At 35.7% G+C, this 22,008-nt stretch overlaps 1 protein-coding gene across 7 annotated transcripts; it reads left to right on the top strand.

The window, feature by feature from the left end:
- The first annotated feature begins 2,695 nt into the window (after positions 1-2,695).
- LOC111789029 (SCY1-like protein 2 A) lies at positions 2,696-21,257 on the top strand. Of its 7 annotated transcripts, none has more exons than XM_023669641.2 (16): positions 3,229-3,363; positions 7,072-7,186; positions 7,723-7,758; positions 9,085-9,189; positions 9,654-9,764; positions 10,215-10,397; positions 11,851-11,977; positions 12,315-12,376; positions 12,499-12,585; positions 13,461-13,547; positions 14,923-15,036; positions 18,491-18,619; positions 18,934-18,996; positions 19,463-19,624; positions 19,729-19,847; positions 19,981-21,257. In XM_023669641.2, the coding sequence occupies exons 2-16, from the start codon at positions 7,136-7,138 to the stop codon at positions 20,930-20,932; spliced, it is 2,388 nt and encodes a 795-aa protein (XP_023525409.2). In that variant the 5' UTR covers positions 3,229-3,363; positions 7,072-7,135; the 3' UTR covers positions 20,933-21,257. The 7 variants fall into 7 exon arrangements, with proteins under 7 accessions (XP_023525408.2, XP_023525409.2, XP_086977556.1 ...); XM_087121429.1 differs by lacking the exon at positions 7,072-7,186 and adding an exon at positions 8,128-8,264 and having other exon boundaries at positions 3,261-3,363; XM_087121427.1 differs by lacking the exon at positions 3,229-3,363 and adding an exon at positions 5,981-6,003.
- Positions 21,258-22,008: the final 751 nt, after the last annotated feature.

The raw sequence follows: 22,008 nt of genomic DNA, 5'->3' as shown, positions 1-22,008 counted from the left end.
AAATCTTGAAAATAAGATCAAATATACAAAATACTTGAAAATAAGATAAAATATACAAAATATACGAAAAAACAAGGTATTAAATCTAATTCAGTATAAAATATATTTCATAACTAACTTTATATCAGGAATAAAAAATCAAATTGTTATAGCTGGAGTGAAAACATCGGCCAATTGCTCGATGCTCAACTTTTGATGATCTAGACACCTTGTTTGCTTTTTAGACTCTCAATAAATAAATGAATTTCACGTGAAAATGCAAAATGGAAACATTGGTTTGCCTTTTAGACTTCTAAAAAATAATTGAATTTACGAGTAAGATGCAAAGATCATAAACTCAAATGATCTGGACACATCGGTTTGATTTTTAGACTTCCAAGAAATTATTGAATTTTACATAAATATGCAAAACCCATAAATAGATTGCATTTGATGTATCTGAGAACTCGAATAGCTGCTTTTTCGTTCATGATGCATAAATGATTTCCTCCCGAGTTGGTAATTGTTCTATTTAATTTGATTCGAACACGTGAATATCTTGGCTATCAAAGTGATGAATGTAATAAGGATGTGTTAAATTAACATCCGACCGTTTTGAAGCTAGATTTGGTTGATTCCGCCCCAAAGGAAATTTTGATATTTAAAAACACCAAGTTCTGTTTTTCCCTTAAATCACTCTCATGTATGCGCATGAGTTATTCTAAGCATCAAGTTCTTTATTTTATTGTTGAGAGGAAATATATCGATGATTTGCACTGAGGAACAATGACTATAGAAACCCGTAATTAAAACTTTTGAGATGTAGGCTTAAAAAGATATATATCTTGTCATCCCAATTCATCCGTCCTCTGTTTCGATCTCTGTCACTTTTCTTCTATTCTTCCTCTTCTCGTGATACCATATTAAGAAGAGAAACCGATACAGGTATTAAGATAAAATATATTATTAACCAAATTTCAGACCAAAGATAAAATATAATACTAACCCATTTCTAAAAATAATGGAAAAATCCTAACTAATTGCAGCCGTATAAAATATATTAAATATATTCTATAAATATGTTTATATTAAAAATGTCTTAATACTCCCTTCGAATTAGAGAATGTACCTCAATCACACCGAACTTGAAGGGAGAATTAAGAAATTTGATTTATGATATAAACTTAGTTATAGAATATATTTTATATAGCGGTAACCGATAGAAAATGGTCTAAGGAACGACTTTAGTGTGAAGCTTGAATTTCTTAGTCAAAAGAATACGTTTTTGAGTTTTTTCATCAACAATAAAAGGCAACCTATTGTGTAGCTTAATCTCGAGCACCTCAGCTTTCGTTCTCACCATCAAACCTGTTCCTCACATCACTACGAAGCTAAAGGAATTAATTCCGTCCAACGAGATCAAGTGCTGGAGATGAATTTCTCGACTTTTAAAAACAACTCGTTTTCTTACTTGATAATATACTCCTTCAAATTTGTCTAGTGTCAAATTCAAAATCCCATAGGAACTACGAGATCACCCCAAGGACGCCTTCGGTATCCAGGGGTCGTGGACCGACCATAGAACCCTGTTCAATAAGTGGAACGCATTAGTTGTCCGCTATCCGGTTGGGCAGTAAGGGTCGGAGAAGGGCAATCACTCATTCTTAAAACCAGCATTCTTAAGACCAAAGAGGCGGTCGACTCCTTTAGTAGAAATGCTTATTATACTTGTAGAAAGAGGTTGGTATAAAACTTAAGTTCGAAGCAACCTCTAACAGCTTGACGACATGGAGCTCCTTTTGCATAAACTCAACATAATCTTCATTTCTATCTACTCTTTTTTTTGTTTTTCTATTTTGGCTCGGCTATCCCACCTAGCCAAGCCATTCCCTTTTGTGATATTGAGCCGGGCAAAACCAATAAAATAAAGAAACAAATGAACCCGCGATAGTGGTTTTTAAGACTGGAGCTATCAACCACTCAGCCATCTCTCGGAAAGATAATTTCTATTTGAATTATATTGTACATCATTGTCTAGAGAATTATCTTTATGGAGTGCTATTTTTGCATAAACTCAATATAATCGAGGTTGTTTTTCAAAATTTCTAACTTATGAGGCTATTAGTGTTTTTTTGACTTTTGGGACTACTTTTCCAATTTTAGAACTTTGAGGGCTATTTTTCTAAATTCAATTTTTGAATATTATTTTTATTTCTTTCTTTATCATCTTCTTCTTTTCCTTCTACAACATTCACAAATTTTCATTCCATACACCATTTAAAAATAATTATTTTATCCATTGAAATATTGGGGGTGAAACCTTTAATACTACAAGAAAATGTCATAAATACCCTTTTAAATTTTTCATTAATACCCTTAAATTTTTTTTTAAAAAAAAATATTTTAGAACTAATTTTTTATATTTAAATGGGTGACATTTTTTACAAAATTATTGGTAAATTTTTTATTTTATTTTATTAATTTATTATTTTTTGTTAAAATTACTGGGTGGATTAAAAAAAATTGGATGGAGAGTGGAGATTGCAATTTAAGAAAAAAGGTTAAATTTGATAAAATGGAAAAAATGAATTTCCAATTAAAAAAAAAAAAACGGAAGTGGACAAAAATGGTGATCTAAAAAGAAAAGTTGGAAGGGTAAAATAGTAATTAACCTTTCAACGGTAAACGGAAAATGAATGAACTAAGAAAAATTAAGGAAACCAAACCACGCGTAGACTGCAACAGAGAAATGGAAGAACCCCAAACACTGTTGCCATGATCCTTCCGAATTCCTCTATCCTTCTTCCATTCCCCCAAAATCATCATCTTCATCCACAATTCTTCGACATTTTTGGTATGTAAACTTACACAGTTCGGTGAAGAAGCACAAAAATGGCGTTGAATATGAAAACTCTCACCCAAGCCTTGGCCAAGACCGCCGCGGTGATTGAGAAAACCGTTCAGACCACCGTCCAGGAGGTCACCGGACCCAGGCCCCTTCAGGATTACGATCTTATCGATCAGATCGGCTCCGCCGGTCCTGGCATGGCTTGGAAATTGTATTCTGCGAAGGCTCGTGATTCTTCGCGGTCTCAGCAATATCCCGCTGTTTGCGTATGGGTTTTGGATAAGAGGGTTCTATCGGAGGCTAGGGCTCGCGCGGGGTTGTCGAAGTCTGCTGAGGATTCGTTTTTGGATCTGATTCGATCCGATGCGGGGCGGTTGGTGAAGCTGAGGCATCCGGGAGTAGTTCATGTGGTGCAGGCGTTGGATGAGAATAAGAATGCCATGGCTATGGTTACCGAGCCGCTGTTTGCTTCGGTGGCAAATGTTGTTGGGAATCTGGAGAATGTTGCTAAGGTTCCTAATGAGCTCAAAGATTTGGTATGTAGAGCCCCATTTCCCTCAATTTTCTTTATTTTTTCTTTTGCCAAGGTGTTTTCCAATCTGGGTTAGTATAGTAAATGCGAAACCAGATTGAGTTTGAGGAGCCTCTTATGTTATTCAATTGAATTATCGGTCTGAAAGTTGTGATATTGGGTAATCTAGTTGATGCCAAAATATTATAGTCATTTGCTTGCTGCAATTTGTGTGGATACAATAATCACTCGACGTAATATTTATTGTCAACTTCTTCATAAGTTTCCAATTTCGTTACACTTGCTTTGAAGAGGAAGGGTAATGATTACAAGCTTGAGTTGTATTGTCAATTTAACTTGTGTACATTTTTTATGGGAGAAAAGCTTTCCATTGATAAGTTAAAGACATGAAAAATTCATGTTAGAGTTGTTATGTTTTCTGTAAATATATTAGTGGCCTTGTTATTTAATGTTTTTTTTTTTTTAATTTTTTAACTTTCTCCTACTTTGATTTATCTTGTACCTATGCATATATCTCTTTTGCAAGTGAAATAGAGGGTTCTGATTTTCTCAAACCTTTTGCAGTTATGTGGTATTAGAGCTTTAGGTCAATTAAGGTTTTATTTTTCTTTTGACCTATGGTTTTGTCAACCAATTGGTTCCTTTTTGTTGCCGTTTTGTCTCATTGACCACATCATTCGAAAGCCTAGTCGTTGATCATTGTTTCCCCAAAATTCAGTCTAGATCGGTGCAGTGTGTGAGGCTCACACATTGGTGTCACCACCACACACTGATGCGTGAGGGCGCGTGTTCTGCTGGTTGTGATTTGTCTTCCGTAGGTTTGCTCACCATATTATCCTCAATCTATTGGTGTGTTGGTTTTGGTCATACCGTGTTCGGTTTTTTGGTATTTGGTATTTGGTGGATCCTTGTTTGGGAATATTATGGTTTCTTGAGATACAATTTATCGTTTTCTGTTAAGCTAGATATTGGTCTATTTGAGGTTATAGTTGAAAAGAAAGTAGTAGTAATATTTTCGAGATCATTTTGATGACATCCAAGATTACAAAACATGAGCTAAATGTGGTATCCACCCCCTCCCTCATCTGCAAAAGGGCTTGGAAGTACATAAAGGAACATCAAAACCTCATCACCAACCGAATTCGCCGTAGGGTGGGTGATGGAGGAAGCACATCACCGACCCATGGATTGAAAATATCACGCTAGCCCTATGGTATCCACTTTTGTATAGGCTCTCTCATTGCAAAAAAGCCACGATGAAAAAAAAAAAAAAAAAAAGAATGTTGTCAACAAATTTTGGGACTTGAAACTTGGTAGAAATTTAAAAGATAATGAAGCAATGGAATGGGTCGAATTAAGCCTTGATCGTGCTTTAGTGGTATTGTCAAACGAAGCAGACCCATTTACTTGGCTCCCTAGTGCCGACAGGGTCTTCTCTACAAAATTCTTGATGATGGACATGAGGAAAAAAGTAGAAGCAATAAATCCCACGCTAGTAAAGAGAGTATAGAACTGACATCACCCTAAAAAGGTGAATCTTCCTCTGGGAAATAGCACATGAGTCATTAGCACAAGCGAAAATTTTCAAAGAAGAATGCTTACATTACTCTTTCTTCAGATTGGTGTCCATTATGCAAGAAAGAAAAGAAATGACAAAGCCACTTATTTATGCAATGCACATACGCTCAGAACTTTTGGACAACAATTCTTAGTATATTCGGATGACATCTCACATTTCCTAGGGAGGTAAAGGATCTATTGGACATTGCCTTAACGTACCACCCATTCAAGAATGCAAAAGGCCTACTCGGAAAAGCCTCATCATGACTTTCTTTTGGAATTTGTGAAAAGAAAGAAATAAAAAGATATTCGTGGAAAAAACACAGACTTATACAAAACTCTTCAACAATGTGGTTACCAAGCTATATCTTGATGTAAGCTGTCTAATATTTTTACTCCTATAGTTATACTTCCCTTCTTGTAAGTTGGGAAGGTCTTTTGTAATCATCATGGATATTACATCTCTTTTGACAATTTCATTCTCTTATAAAAAACAAAAGAAAAGAAAAGAGCTGAATGAAACCAATTTTATGCATGGCGGACTAGCGTTAGTCATTATATTTAGAGCATTGATATGGAGGATCATTTGACTGCAAAAGCACCATAGATAGATGATACTAGAATTGCTTGGTTAAAGGGCGATTCTACGGATAAAGAACTTAATTGAGAGTGAGATAGTTGGGCTCGTTATCACTGTGAATCGGTTAAGGGCTATTGGAACTCTTGGAATTTCCTTTTTCAAGGAAAGGAAACATTAGTATAGTGTTTGATGCGTGCAAAACTCTTTTTCAACCTGATCAAGGTGATAAACCTCCAATGGGTTATTTTATGGAGTGCAAGATAACATTTGTAGATTTTGATGATTTGCTATTGATTAGTATTGATGTAAAAGTAAAGACTGCCCAGCATGAACAATTATTTATGAGTTTCCTAGTTTACCTTGCATCTAAATATGATACGGCTATAGATTAAGTTCTTTCTAGTTCAAGCATCTCATTGTTGGAAGACGATTATATTTGAAGTCTTTGCACAGAGAAGTTGCAAGTGATTTTTCCATTTGAGTCTATTATCTAAGTGAATAGAGGTAATATAGAGGTAGGATCGAACATGTCTTGAGGAAATCCCAATACTCAGAAGTCAAATTCAAGAGAAGTTGTTTGCCACTATTGTCACAAACCTAAACATATGAAATGTGATTGCAGGAAACTGTTGAATAAGAGCTAGTGGTTTCAATTTTTACATGTTACCTCTACTTCTTATGCAAAGGTCTATTATGATTTATTGAAGGAATGACCTGAATTATATCTATGTTAATCCTGGCCTTAATTATATCTATATTGTTATCTAGTATTTAAGAATTTAGTTAGATTTTTTTTTTTTTTTTTTTTTTTTTTTTTTTTTTTTTTGTATGTATGTGTGTGTGTTTACTTAGTATCTAGGGGTCCAGTTAAGGAGTGACGTGAGTAAGATAATTTAAACTTTTTTTAACATGGTATCAGAATCATTCTATTTTGAGAGGTATGATTAATCGTGTAGCCTTTATAGCTACCAATCTTCCACCTTAACCAAATTTATTCAGAGCCTTCATAGCTACTGTTGAAGTCGTGTCGTCAAAGTTGTGCGATCAATATTGTATATAATCCTATCCGGTCCAAGTTGGATATGGATGATATCTCTTTTGCAGCCTGAGGGGGGAGTATTGAGGGAATAATGTTAATTATGTCTATGCAAATCCTAACATTAACATTCTTTGTCCGTAGTGTAATCATTTGTCTTCTTTAGATAATCATTTGTCTTCTTTAGGTAATCATTTGTCTTCTTTAGATTGTGAGTCCTCCCAGTTTGCTAAGTTTCATCTTCTAAGTCTGTACCCTAGGGTCAATAAACGAGCTAGAGCTCTTTTTTAGTTTGCCCATTTTGATGCCTGAGGTCAGTGTCCTATTGGGTCCAAGAGAGAGTTTGGTATTTTGTTTCCTTTGTAGACGATTATTCTCTGCAATTTGGTTATATTTAATGAAAAGTCGCTGTAGAGTTATTTTTCTCATTTTTGTAACTTCCATGTTGAAATTTGCTCAATTTAGTGGTTCTCTTAAAGTTCTACGAAGTAACAATGTTGAAGAATACTTTTCTCATGCTCTTAGTTCTTATTTAGGTGAACATGAAATTCTTCATCAATCCTCTTGTGTTGATACTCCATCTCAAAATGAAGTTGTAGAATGAAAGAATTGCCATCTCCTCAAAATTGCAAGAGCCTTAATGTTTCAGATGTATGTTCCAAAGTATTTTTGGTCTGACGTTGTTTTGACGGGCTTTTTTCTTAATAAATCGCATGCCTTCCTAAGTTCTTAAGGGTGAGATACCTTGTCATATTTTGTGTCTCAGACAACCTTTGTTTTCTCTTTTACTCAAACTATTTAGTTGTACTTCCTTTCTTGGGAAATTCACCCCCAACTCACAAAACTAGATCCGAAGTTCTTAAAATTTATATTTCTTGGTTATTCTCGTGTTCAGAAAAGGGTATTGGCGTTATTTTCAGTCTTGATCGATACTTTGTCTTTCTGATGTCACGTTCTTTCAAAAAATTTATTTCTTTTCTTCACCTTCAACTAAGAGTTAGGAGATCATTTAGAGGAAGATGATGATTTTCTTGTCTACATATTTGTTTCCTCTTTTGAGTCCTCTAACCATCCATCTCCATCTATACCTATTTCTAATGACCCACCTGCTACTCAAGTTTATTCTCGACGACCACCTCCCTTAGTTAAATGCCTTGTACTAAAGGTTTCTTTGTCCTTGGATTCAGGAACAAACGATGATCTTCCTATTGCTCTTCTTAAAGGTAACGCCAGTACACTTATTCCATTTCCTCTTTTGTTTCATATAACCTTTTGTCATCTTCTACATGTTTTTTCATTGCATCCATGAAATCTGTAAGCGTTCCTAAAACTGTTCATGAAGTTTTGTCTCATTCTAGATGGTGTGCTGCAATAGTAGAAAGCATTGCCTTAGATGAGAATTGTACTTGGAATTTAATTTCTCTTCTGGTAGGAAATAAGCTATCAATTGTACATGGGCAAGCAGTCGATGTCAATCCAGAGGACCTGTAGCTCGGTCGAAGTCTCGTCTTGTAACACAAAGACTATGCAAAAACTTATGGTGTCGATTATTCTGATACTTTTTCTCCGGTTGCTAAATTGGCTTTTGTCAGGTTATTTGTTCCATTAGCATCCATTCATCGTTGGCTCTTGCATCAACCTGATATTAAAAACACCTTTTTTTATGGTGATCTTCAAGAAGAGGTGTATATGGAGCAACCACAAGATTGCTCATGGGGAGAATGGAATGGTATATCACCTTCTTAAATCCTTGTATGGATTTAAAGAGACCACAAGCATGGTTTGGAAAATTAAATTAGGTGATTGAAAACTTTGGAATGTGGAAAAGCACATCAGATCATTTTGTCTTTTATAAACAATTTGATAGTGGTGTCATTCCGTTGGATGTGTATGTTGATGATGTTATAACTGGTGATGACACATTAGGCACCCGATCACTCTAGACCTTTCTCCATTGATCAAAAAACAGAAACCACTGTAGATGGAGATCATCTTTTCCTTTTTTTTTTTCCACGGTAGATGGAGGTCATCTTTTCCTTTTTTTTTTTTTTCCACGGTAGATGGAGGTCATTTTTTAACCTTTTTTTTGGTGGAGGCTTACTAAATGTTTTGGGTTTCACTTCAAGATGATGATTTGGCTCACCGTTTTAACAAGTCTGGGGTTGTGTAGTATGAGATTCTTAAGTCTGATTTCTGTTGTCTTTGTTTGGTGTGTGTGTGTGTGTGTGTGTGTTATTTGTAATTCATCCCATTCTTTTGTAAAAGTGTTTATTTTGTTGGTTTTCCATTTGTAAATGTAAGTGTTTTGTGGATAATTATGAGTTTTAAGTGTCAAATGTGTTACTAATAAATTAGTGTTGAGAAAGAGCTTCTATTCTATCCATAAACCCATTTCTTCATTGATTGAGAAAATCAATTCTGACTTATATTTCTCATATGTGGCATATGCATGATTATATATACGGTTGAATCTCTAATCATGTGATGCTTGTAGCTTGCTTAAAGGCTTCTCTGCTCTCATCAGCTTGTTCTTCATCTACATTTCACAGGAAATGGGATTACTGGAAATAAAGCATGGTTTGCTTCAGATAGCAGAATCTTTGAACTTTCTTCATAGCAATGCACATCTCATTCACCGTGCTATATCTCCTGAGGTACAATTTTATTTCAACTTTTTCCTTGCTTGGGATCAGGCTAAGTTAATTGGTGAAAATCGTTTTGATTAAAAAAAGTTATTCTCTGTTTAGTACCTCATTTTCTTGGTAGCTTAAAACCGTTTTTTAAAAATCCTGAGATTATGTGAAATTGGTTTTTTGCTTCATTGAGAATTGAAAAGGCACAAGTGATGAAGTGTTGAATGATACAAACTCAGTAGAGTTGTTGAGAGAAATACCCCCCACTTCAAAATAACAAAGAAGATTGCAGAAAAGCTCCCATCTTAGAGTATCTTCTATTTTATTGGTCTCAGATCCTCAAACATGTAGACTCAATTCATGATTCAATAGCTGCCGATAATTTGAACCACGAACAGAAACTAGATACAACTCCCCACCCATCCACTCTGTCAGTTCCTAATACATTTGATCTGTCTATGTAACTTGAAATTATGACTTTGCAGAATGTCCTCATCACTTCAAATGGAGCTTGGAAACTTGCTGGATTTGGCTTTGCAATTCCAGTCGATCAGACTTCGAGTGACATGACTGCCATGCAGACTTTCCACTACTCTGTGAGTTCGACATCCACTGGTTGCTTGTTAAATTTTAAACGTTATAAAATCTGTTGGATGGAGCCTTTGTCAGGCAGTTGTGATCTGAAAAGGAGGTCAAGTCTTTTTGATATGGAACTTTCCATTTATATGCATTTTCATTCTTTTATGATTTATTCACTCTGTAATCCTGTTCCATTGGTTTGTAAAAAAGAAAGAAAGAAAATCCTGTTTCAGTTTCATGCTCCAGCCTTCAGTTTAGTCATAAATTTTACATCCTTATTAGTGTGTTTTGTATCTATGAATACTGGGCGTTGCTTTTATCCTCATGTTAATGGACAAGCTAGCCAGCTTCCTATAATTTTCACTCTTTATACAGATTTTGCTCATACAATATTATGATATGAATTGAAGATCATCGTCACCAAAACTAATTGAGACTTCTATGTTAATTTTTGTTAAAATGCACAGGAGTATGACGTTGAAGATTCTGTGCTACCTCTTCAGCCATCGCTGAATTATACTGCTCCTGAGTTGGTCAAAAGTAAATCATCTTTGGCTGGAAGTTCCTCTGATATTTTCAGCTTTGGATGCCTTGCTTACCATTTGGTTGCTAGAAAGCCTCTGTTTGACTGCTTCAACAATGTTAAAATGGTATTTCCAAGTTCATTCTCTCTGAACTTAATCACCTTTTCTGACTAATTTGCTTACAATGCTTATTGTTGCAAGTTTAAATCATCTTACTTGCTTTTTTTTTTTTTTTTTTTTTTTTTTTTTTTTTTTTTTTTTTTTTTTTTTTCTTCCAAACAATGACATGTCTCTTTTATAGGGAAAGACCGACTAAATCTAAATCAATAGATAATCTAAGTTCCCTAAATACTATAAATCAAATCTCTAATTACTATGTCACAATAGATCTAAATAATAATTCCTAGATACTAGATAACTAAATCTAAATAATAACCCTTAGATATTAGGTAATTAAATTTAAATCAATCCAACCAGATAAATTAGGGAGTTCCAGTACATCCCTTGTTTAATGAGATTACATAAATAACCTTCGACACTCCGTTCAAGCTGAGTAATAGATATCAATCATTCTTAGTTTGGATACTAACTCATGACCTAAATTAATGCTAATATATTTGACTAATGGGAAAGTCTTATCCAGATAATTTTGATTTTCATGATAGGAGATTCTTGTTTTTCTGGTCTTTCCTTACATATTTCAATTAGTTTGAGTCTCCTTAAATGGCTTGATGTAGAAGTAAAACCATATTCTTGGTCTTCAGCGGAAGAAATCAAGTACAAAACTCTCTCTGATTTCTAGTTTAGTTAATTAAGAATCACTGGTGTTTCTAATGTGAATTTATTAGCCAAGCGTATAAAATTAGTACATTTTTCCTGTTTTCTTTTCTTGAGGCTAGCAGACCTTTATGATTATGACTGGTGTTAATGAAGGTGTTGAGAGCTCTACTGTAATTTTATTAAGAACACACTAAAAGTTCCAGCTGATGCCCTGTAGCACTTGTTATTGAGCTTCAATTAGTCTGCCTGTAAGCGTTGAGGTCCGGGAGTGATTAAGATTCCTGGTCCTAAAACTTGTAAAGCGATAAAGTATTAGTATGCATTGGAAAATAGCATGCTATTACAAAGGCTTGCTTTTAGTGTCCTCAACTGTGTGCTACTGTACCACTACCCGTTATGCATGGTACACAAATCAATTAGCTATTCTTTTCAACTTAAGTGAATTGGAAATGTTGTATGCTGAATTATGTATTTAAACCACATTATGTATTATGATGCTGGAAGCTTGATAATGTTGCCATATATTGGTTGGTTTTGGACATGTATTAGCTTTTCTTTTAAGGATGTGTACATGGTGCACTAAAGCTTTATTGTTGTGCTTAGTAGTTGTTATAGAGTTACTTTTCATCTCTCTATCTGAATTCTTAAAGGTATAGACTGAGGATAATATACCTGTTGGAAAAACTATTATATGAAAGTTAAAGGAATTGGCACAAATATTCTTGTAAATCATACCATTTATCGAAGTTCCTAATTCTTGTTATTTTTTTCTTTTGGTTTTCTGTTCCTTCCCCCTTAGTACATGAATTCCTTAACTTACCTGTCAACTGAGTCGTTTGCTTCAATTCCTCGGGAGTTAGTTCCTGATTTGCAAAGAATGCTCTCATCAAATGAGTCTCTCCGGCCAACAGCAATGACGTTCACAGGTAATACAATTGGGAATTCCATCTAACTGATACATCCTCCTTCAGCTTCAAGGGAAATTATGTTGATTAAGTTGTAACATTGGATATTCGGTACCGTCCACCGAAGTTGGAAAATAGAAACGATTGCACAAATTACATGCTTTTGATGAAATATAATATGAGATTCGAATTATCCTTTTCATGTTGATCATGCCACTTGTAAGTATGCTTAATGTTAGATCCTTTGTGATTCTGACTAAAGCACTCCCCCCAGAAAAAAGCACAATATTAGTCATTTTTCCATTGTTTGTGCTGGTTATAGTCTGTTCAAATCTACATTTATTTGATTTTCTTGCAGATTCCCCATTTTTTCGGGATGACACAAGGCTGCGTGCTATTCGCTTTCTTGACCACATGCTTGTAATTCTTTCCATTTCAACTTTACTGATTTGTGTTTCGCTGAAGTGTTATCCAGCAGTTACTTACAATAACAAAGGATAGTTGAAATTGGAAATTTGTTACTTTATATTAATACTTTTCAGGAAAGAGATAACATGCAAAAGTCTGACTTCTTGAAAGCTCTATCTGATATGTGGAAAGATTTTGATTCCCGTATATTGCGCTATAAGGTTTGAGTTTCTTCTGGCATATTTATCTATGAATTTTCTGGTTGTTGTCATGCTTTCTGATCTTACATTATAAAATTTTGTTTCTTTTATTAGATACAAAAATTCATTGATTCAATGAAACATGTTAGGTGATAGAAAACAAGCTAAAGATAATCGTTGTTGGTTGACTAAGTGCCCAGTGGTCAAGGCCCAAGGGGACATGGTGAAAAGCCGTAAACCATGTCTTTGACGCATGGGTTTAAATTATGTGGCCACCACCTACCCAACTCTCTTTTGCCAAATTTTATAGGATTAAAATGGTTGTTCTCTGAGGTAGATGAGACTACACGTAAACTAGTCTAAATGCTTACAATTGGGGGGGGGGGGGGGGGGGGGGGGGAAACAGGAACAGCCAACGATTTATGATAAACTTCCCCAGTTTGTAGAAATGAAGGACGGACGACAGTTGAAAAAACTCCTTAGGATGCAACTACAAAAGGAACCAAAGATACTAGATGCTATTTTTTGAAGCAAAAGTCAGCCTTATCAAAGTTGAATCCTCAGTGATGAACAACTAATGGATTGCAATTGTTGCCCCTCCGTTTTGTTTTGTTTTTTTTTCTTAGGTTGAATTATTTGATTACACTTAATAACGCAATTTCCAGCAACACCCTTGTCTTGGACATGGTGCTTTGCTTACTTACAAGTTATCTCAGCTTGCATTCCAATTAGTAATTACTCCACGGAGTAAGAATATAAATAAGTCCATCAAATGCTCACACACATTTATAAGACGAGGAGTTTACTAGTAATCTTGTGCTTTCCCAACTTAAAATATATATATGTACTAAAAGAGTAGGGATCTCCCATTGAGGGTTTCGTTGGGTCTTTTGCAGGTCCTTCCACCTCTCTGTGCAGAATTACGTAATATGGTTATACAACCTATAATTCTTCCCATGGTATTCACAATAGCAGAGTCTCAGGTACAAAACCTCCATGGTTTCATTATTTATTTATTAATCTTACTAAGGTATCATGCAAAAGTTGACGTTGAAGTTTACAGAATTGATGGGGGCCCTATGAAGTTTATTAATTTCATGTTATATTCTTTATTTCCATTTTTTTTTTTTCTAATGAGATTTCCTGGCATACTGCAGTTCCACTAAAAATCTGAAGTTGGTAGGTGTATGGTACTAAAAATTAATAAAATATAGCATATCTCAATTTGTTCCTAAATGCTAAACATACGTATATATGTAGACACACCACACACATTTTTGTTGCTTTCTTTTAAGATGTGCAATTTTCTTTTTCGTAGGTGGACTTGGTAAATACATGTTTGGTTCTGAGTATAACTTAATGATGGATAAATTAAGGACGGTATTGGTTAATTTGTTCCCGTATTTAAACATATATATAGATAGATATGAATACATATACACAAATACATACACAGATATGTATATAAATGTATATATCACTCATGCATTTTAGTTGCTTTCTTTCAAGTTTGTCCGGTTTTCTTTTTCGTATGTGGACATGGTAAATACATGTTCTGAATATACACTAGTGATGGTATTGATCAATTTGTTCCCTTATATTAACACACACACACATATATATACATGTTCATGCATGCATGCACACATTCATATCTATATAAATGTATATATGAGTTTTCTAAGATTGTGTTGCTTGAACCTGGACTTCGTAATGCATGGATTTTTTTTATTATTTACTTATTTATTTTTCTGCATTACTTTTGGGTCTGAGGTGTGTTAAACAAGCCAAGAAGTTGCGACTTCGTCTAGATTGATATGTAGAATCTGGAATTTTTTAGGAATGGATTTAATGACTTGAATCTTGTTGTTGTTCAATTTGTATATTTCAGCTGGACTATATTGTTGCCTTATCTATCCGTCTTATAATAAAAAATAGAGACACTTCATGGTTCATTTACAAGGGAGGAACTGATGTTTAATTGGCTGACATATTGTTAGCTTCTCTCCTTGGTTGATGCCTTCCTCTTCTCTGTTTTGAGAAATATAATCTTTCATTGATGGGATGAAATGTAAAATATGAAAACTATATACCCCTACATCAAGGAGCTGTACTAAAATCTTTTTTCTATATATAAATGATGGTATGAGTGTGATATGACCCTCCTAAGACCACAATCAGAGGTTCTTATTTTTATCAATTGGAGGGCCTTTTTTTTAGTATATTCCGCTGTTCGTGTATTTACTAGTTAGTTGTGACTTGTTTTATCTTCCATTTCTTCTGCGGTTCATCTATTTACTATTTGGTTTTGTGGGATTATATTTTTGGAATATAAGATTAATTTCTTAAATCTTGCAGGATAAACATGATTTTGAGCTATCAACTTTGCCATCTCTTGTTCCTGTCCTGAGTACTGCTTCAGGTGACACATTATTGCTGCTTGTGAAGCGTGCCGATCTTATTATTAACAAGGTAACGTCAAGTAGTTATGCTTTTTGTGAGGTGATGCTAGTTGGTAATTTTACATGCTAAAATGTCACAAATTATATATAGTGCTTTAATTCCACATCTATCTTTATTTTATAATACCGTGATGTCAAGGGAGAGGTGAATAATTTTTTGAGTGTAGAGTGGAACATAAAAGCTTCTTGATACCACTCGATTATGAGTCGTGACCAAGGAATTAAGGAATTAATTTAGAGGAGTAGAGATGGGAAGGTTTCGTGATATAAGGGGGATGGATGCAGAGTCTTTGGTCGAAAAAAGAATGAAGGAAACCATTATCGCAGCTCCAGTGGAAAAGCTCTTCAGGAATACAGGGGGAAAGTTCCTTGCGGCTACAGAAGCTAGTTAACTGTAGGGACCATTTTTGGAGATTTCAAATTATCTGAAAGTGGAGATTGGATTGGAGTACAATCCTAATTTAAGTAGCTAGCAGCTACATGAAGGAGATGTGTGTTTAGATGCTTTCTGGTCAGATATTATAAAAAATGCCAAAAATCATTAGGTTAAAACTGGTGAAGGGAAAATCTTTTGGCATATAGGGGAAGAAAGAAATCGAAGTCTTCAATGACCAGGGTGGAGGCGTTAGGAGGAGACCTTGAAATAACTATTACCAAGATTCAATGTTCACTCTGGAGTCCTTTTCAAAAAAAAGAAAAAAAAAATTATCCCGAAGATTTAATATTCTCGAGAGAGGCGAAAACAAAAGCCTCAAGAAAAAGTTAACGAGGCAAGAAAGAGATAGACTAAAAGTAGGAATGACCAGAGAAACGTTGATCAAGATCCATACCCTAGCATCTTTTCCCAAGAGTGATTACTTGATCTCTAAGGATAAAGAAACCATCCCACACCGATCTCCTCTGTATCGATAGAGAGCGACAAGACCCTATGGAGATCGAAGAAGAGAGATCAGGAAAAGACAACACTAAGACTATCTAATGCAACTCTTATTCGAAAGGAAATAAAGACTTAGAGACAAGGAAAAAGGATGAACAAAGGTTTACTGCTATCCCAAAGGATGCTCCCAAAAAGAAACTCGTGATCCTTCCTCAACATAACACTTGATAAATTCAGAAAAGGGGGGAACAAGAAGAAAAAGCTTCCCGAAGGTTTTCGCTAAGATCCCGAAACTCCCCACTTGAAATCCACTCAGAAGCATGGGAGCCATGCCCACTCACAGTCATTCTATACCCGAAAGTGCAATATTCTAAAAGGATACGCCACAACCTTTTGTCCAAAAGAGCTTTGTTGTGCATTCTCAAGCTCCCAATGCCCAGACTTGCTCGCTCAACAAGCTTCAATACCATCTCCCACTTTACCAAATGGGATCTTCCCCCTCCCACAAAGTTCCTCAGTCTCTGAAGCATTTTACTCATGGTGACTAGGATCCTAAACAAGGACAAGAAGAGTTGAGAATCTCACTTAAGACTGCCCGCATAAGAGCAAGTCTCCCCTCTTGGGAGAAAAAAACCTTCTTCCAACTCGACAACTATTTTAGGAACTTTTCCGATACATAATTCCAAAAAACATGGCTTTTAGGATTACCACTGAAAGGGAGCCCTAAATAAGTAGAAGAGAGCTGGCTAACGTCACATCCCATTGTCATGGCCGATAAATGCTAACATGGAAGGACAACAAAATATCTTTTCCTTATCCACCTTAAATCCATTTATCACATTCTTTTCCACTTCTGTCGTCACAAGCCTGATGCCACCACTAAGAGAAAAAGGAAAGGCGATACAGATCACATTGCCAAATTCCCTTTGTGCATAAATATTGCTTTTAGGTCTCCCGTTAAGAAAAATAGAGAAATTTGCTGATCTGACACAACTCCACATCCAAGTTCTCCACTTTGTTCTAAAACCCTTCTTCCCGAAACTATATCTAGGAAATTCCAATCCACATGGTCATACGCATTCTTAAAGTCAATCTTAAAGATCATTTCTTCCTCTTTTCTCTCCTTATAGTCCTTGATGGCTTCATTAGCAATAAGAACTTGATCCAATCCAAAGTTCTCTGCCCTACAATAAAAGCTCCATAAGAACTAGAGATAGTACTAGGAAGCACTCACCTCAATCTATCAGCTAAGGTCTTAGCAATAATCTTATACAAACTTGCTACAAGGCTCATGGGTCTAATATCTTTTACCTTGTTTTCTCTTTCTTAGGAATGAGACACACGTAGGTTTCATTCTTTCTAGAATCAATAATACCCCTCTCACGAAACTCACAGAAAACCTTCCACAAGACCTCCTTAATGCTATCCCAACAATCCTAAAAGAAGGCTATAGTGAAGCCGTCAGGACCAAGCCTAAAACCACCAAGTTAGGGGAGTTTGGTGAAGGACAAAAAATTGAACAAATGAATTTGAAGTGCTCACCAAGGATGTTGACGTTGCTGATCTTCGAAGGGAGTGGTTCTCATGTATATATGTTTTCAGACCGAGTTTTTTACAAAGTTAACCATTTGATGGAAACAGCCAAGATGGAAGCAATTTCTCTGTGCATGGCAGGCAATGTGCTAAGCTTGGTTCTGATGAATCGAGAAGAGGAATTGGCATATTGTTGGGAGGAATTTAGGTAGACATTGATTAAATGATTCCAGTTGCATGGGAGGGGCTCCATATATGAATGCTTTTCATCCCTCTGTTAAGAAACAAGTGTGTGAGCGTATCAAGCAATTTGAGGTGTTGGTTGGTTGCACTGTTGAACTGTTACGTGAAGCTCCAGGTCTTGAAATTGGTGGACTTTGGCCAACAATCAAGGAAGTGACCCTCAAAGCAAGGGAGATATACTTCAAGAGGGAGGCCATGGAGGTGGGAGCTCTTTTGAACCTAGCCTTTCACCCAAACAAATTCATATAATTAAAAAAATATACCTTGTCCGTTTGGAAGAAAAAAGTGATGTGATAGGGGTTAGCTTTGGGACTGGTTTGGAAGGCTACAACAAAACTACTAGGGAGAAAGGATTGCATTTTGGCACAAGGATAAATATTATCAGGAATGACTACTTGTTAACAAGAGAGAACCAAGGTGGTTAAGGAGCCCATGATGTGATGGAAGTTGTTGTATTGTCACTTAGTTTGGCTGTCGGGATCTTGTTGCGGCGGACAATGAAACTGAAAGGAAAAGCACAAGAGAACTTGATGTTGGTCGTGGTGGGACTATGCATGAATTCATACTAGGTCTCAGTATTCAAGAAATCTTGGTATCTTATTTGAACTTATAACTGTTCTGTCCAATTTAATCTTTGAAAATGTTCGCATGAATTTTTTTCATTGTGGACACTTGAATAACATTTACTACATTTGGCTGATTTTTCAGCCATCAGTTTATGTATTCCTTTTCCCTCCTTTGTTTTTCAGTTCTATTTGATAGCATGTTCAAGGGCAACTTTTCTCATTCAACCAGTCTGACATTTTTGTAGACCAATCAAGAAGCGTTAATAACAAGTGTCCTGCCATTGATTGTTCGGGCTTATGATGATAATGATGCTCGCATACAAGAGGAAGGTCTGAGAAAATCAGTTTCCCTTGCCAAGCAACTTGATACACAGGTGAGAGCGCCATATCTTGTGTTTATGATCGCTTTCTAGTTTATCCCCTCAAACCCTCTTCCTTTTCATGAAGGTGGGATAGTTAGTCTGCAAATGCATCAGAGAAGTGATGCTAGATGTACACATACTTTGTTAGCTGTCTCTCTCTCTTTTCTTTATTCATTTATTTTTCTTGAAGCCTTTTTTAATTAAGAAATAGTAGTTTTAGGTTGTCTCAACAAGTTTCGAACTATCAAATATTATCTTTTTTGACCTTTTTTATGGTATGCACCACCCTTGCATTCACATTTGCTTAAATCGTCGTGTTCTTACAGTTGGTGAAACAAACAATTTTGCCCCGTGTTCACACCTTAGCTCTAAAGACGACAGTTGCTGCGGTAAGTATGTTCTTGCAGTTCTATTTGATTCTTCGTTCTTTGAAGTTCTTTACTATTTGTTTGGTGTCTTGTCATCTTTTTTGTAATTCCTCCCTTCTAATGAAAGTAAAGTACCATTTCCTATCCAAAAAAAAGAAAAGGAAAAAAAAAAGGTAATTACAATTGATTGATACGTGGTTGCTTTTTATAGGCATTCATCTGTTAACCTTTCTATATCCTTGAGTGCACCTGAGAGAATTATAATAATGATGTTGACATGAATTACTTACGAGAGATTCCTGCTTCATTTTGATTGAGGTGCATTATTGATGGTGCCTTCTAAGTGATTTTGGAATGGTAAATTAGCATCTTCCTATTTCTCTATTGACTATTGACTATTGATTAGGCACTTTCTGCTCAATTGTGTGATGTGTTTTACATATGTAAAAATGTGAGTGGTAATTTGGGCTTTCCTTCCTACGTACAGGTCAGAGTCAATGCTTTGCTCTGCTTTGGAGAATTGGTTCCGATGCTTGATAAACACGCAGTTCTAGAAATCTTGCAAACAATTCAACGTTGTACAGCTGTTGACCGTTCTGCTCCTACTCTCATGTGTACCCTTGGGGTAGCAAATTCAATCCTTAAGCAGGTACCTTACCATATCTAGTTCAATCTGTTTTTGGAAGGATACTCTTGCAAAAGACTTTTGTGCACTACTTGAACCAATTTGCCTTCTGACACTCATTTTGTCAGTATGGAATTGAATTTGTTGCGGAGCATGTTCTTCCTTTACTCGCACCTCTTCTTACAGCCCAACAATTAAATGTTCAGCAGTTTGCTAAATATATGCTTTTTGTCAAGGACATTCTCAGGTAATATTGTTAAACACTACAACCAAAATCTGTATGCATGATTGAGGGCACGCACGTTAATGTAGCTTCATCCTTTTGGAGAGGTTACTCTTAGCAGTATATTTCTGATTCTAACGATATTTATCCATCACAGGAAAATAGAAGAGAAAAGAGGAGTCACTGTTTCTGATTCTGGAGTATCAGGAATAAAACCCTCTCTGATTTCTAATGGCTCACAGTCACAATCATCAAGCACAGCAAGTGATGTCTCGGTTCCAACAATAAAAAGTCGACCTGCTTGGGACGAAGATTGGGGCCCGACTTCTAAGACACCTGCGTCCTCACAAAGTTCTACTGGCAATGTCTTGTCTGCTCCTGTTGTTCTTGGTGGTCAATCCATAGCTGGAAATTCTATACAAACAAATTCTGTTGTGACGACATCTCTGTCTAGTAATCAAACTGTTGCATCCTGCCTTCCAGTTGATATTGAGTGGCCTCCTCAGAACTCTACCAGTAGTACACCCATAATAGCTGATTCTGGGATGCAAGCAACTACAGGATCATCATCCACTTCAAGCTTGGATGGCGAGGACCCTTTTGCTGACTGGCCTCCACGTCCCAGTGGATCATTAGCTGGTGCATCAGGAGCTTCAAACAACGGAGTGGTCGGACCATCCAAGAACAAATATGGAACTGGTTCATCCATGACTACACCGAACAGTTTGAACTTTCAAACAAACGACAATGCTAGTTGGACCCTCAACAACCAAAATACTAGTGAACCAATGCAAAATCATGGAACTTCGACTTTCAATTCAAGCAGTCCGGGGAGTGGAGTCATCAATTCCCTAAATTCTATTGGATTCCAGAAGCAAAATCAGGGAATACCATCCCAGGTTACTTATGATGCCGACAAGAAATCCACTGATCTTGGATCCATATTTGCGCCAAGTAAGAGTGATCATAATATTGCACCTAGACTTGCCCCACCCCCCACAACTGCTATTGGTAGAGGAAGAGGAAGAGGGAGGGGGGTTTCCTCAACACTTCGTTCTACTCAAAACAAATCATCATCTGGGCAACCTCCCCTGATGGATTTGCTGTAGTGGGTGGATTCTCTGTATCAGAAATATTTGGAAGATACAGATTGCCTTTTGTAGATTTTCGATCTTGTGGCACCCAGAGATGGATCTGAGGAACTGCATATCAGGTATGAGTACATTTTTTTGACCCTTGCAAGTAAAGCGTGAGTTGGGAATGCGAGTTGATTTTTGGTAAATGCATTTTTTTCTGTTTATAATCAAAATTTTGAACTAGTTTATAATGGAAATTTTGTATGCCTCTCAAAGTTGTATTATTCATTCATATATAAGTTCCACTCCCAGTTTGTGACTAGTTTTTGAATGACAATAAAGGAAGTTGATTCATGTCTCCCCAATGCTTCATAAGGGTTTATGCCTCTTCAGTTATCTCTCTCCCTCGTTTTGTCAATTGATATCACATATGATGCCATTTCTTCAACCCACTCATCGTGCTCTTCCTATGCTCCCTTCAAAGTTCAAATAGTTTATATATTCTACCAAAACTTGGTAATTTTCGGGACTTCCTAGCTTCCCATATCACTAAATTCACAACCAATTTTTAGATTTTAGGTTTAATAATTTCTAGTTTTTACTTTAGTTCATTTTGGTCCATGTACTTTTGATTCATTTTGATGTCAATACTTTTAAAAAGTTATCAATTTATCTCTATTCGTAAAGCGTAGGTTTTATACATTATTGAAACTCTTCCATACATATCAATGTCTACATTTCAAAAAATGTAGCAAGTAAAATTTCATGCTTAAATTATTATCGAAAAAAATGAAGGAACTAAATTGACCAATTTTCAAAAGTACAACATAAACATGATCATTTCGGAGTCATATAATTAAGTGTAAATGGAAGGCACATACATCACATAATTCATACGAATATCATCAAAATTTAACAACATTATAAACAAGACTATAGGGTATATGTTATTCGTGCAACAATAATTTTATTCAACTAAACCCGTAAGTCTTAAACTTTTGTAAGCTGACAATCGCTTAATCTCAACTTCAATATGTATCATTCCATGCATTAAAATTATTAAACTTGGAGATCATTCATCAGGAATAATATTAGTTAATTATTTTAAA

The sequence above is a fragment of the Cucurbita pepo genome, chromosome 2 (assembly GCF_057944985.1).
Source record: "Cucurbita pepo subsp. pepo isolate OVF chromosome 2, ASM5794498v1, whole genome shotgun sequence".
NCBI classification, from domain to species: domain Eukaryota; kingdom Viridiplantae; phylum Streptophyta; class Magnoliopsida; order Cucurbitales; family Cucurbitaceae; genus Cucurbita; species Cucurbita pepo.
The sequence above is the reverse complement of the archived record's forward strand: the minus strand, read 5'-3'. Positions and strand labels throughout refer to the sequence as shown.

Coding starts and splice junctions, on each gene's coding strand:
- LOC111789029 (XM_023669640.2), top strand. CDS start 2,872: ATGGCGTTGAATATGAAAACTCTCACCCAAGCCTTGGCCAAGACCGCC. Junction 9,190..9,653: donor ACCGTGCTATATCTCCTGAG/GTACAATTTTAT, acceptor ATGACTTTGCAG/AATGTCCTCATCACTTCAAA. Junction 12,377..12,498: donor GCTTTCTTGACCACATGCTT/GTAATTCTTTCC, acceptor AATACTTTTCAG/GAAAGAGATAACATGCAAAA.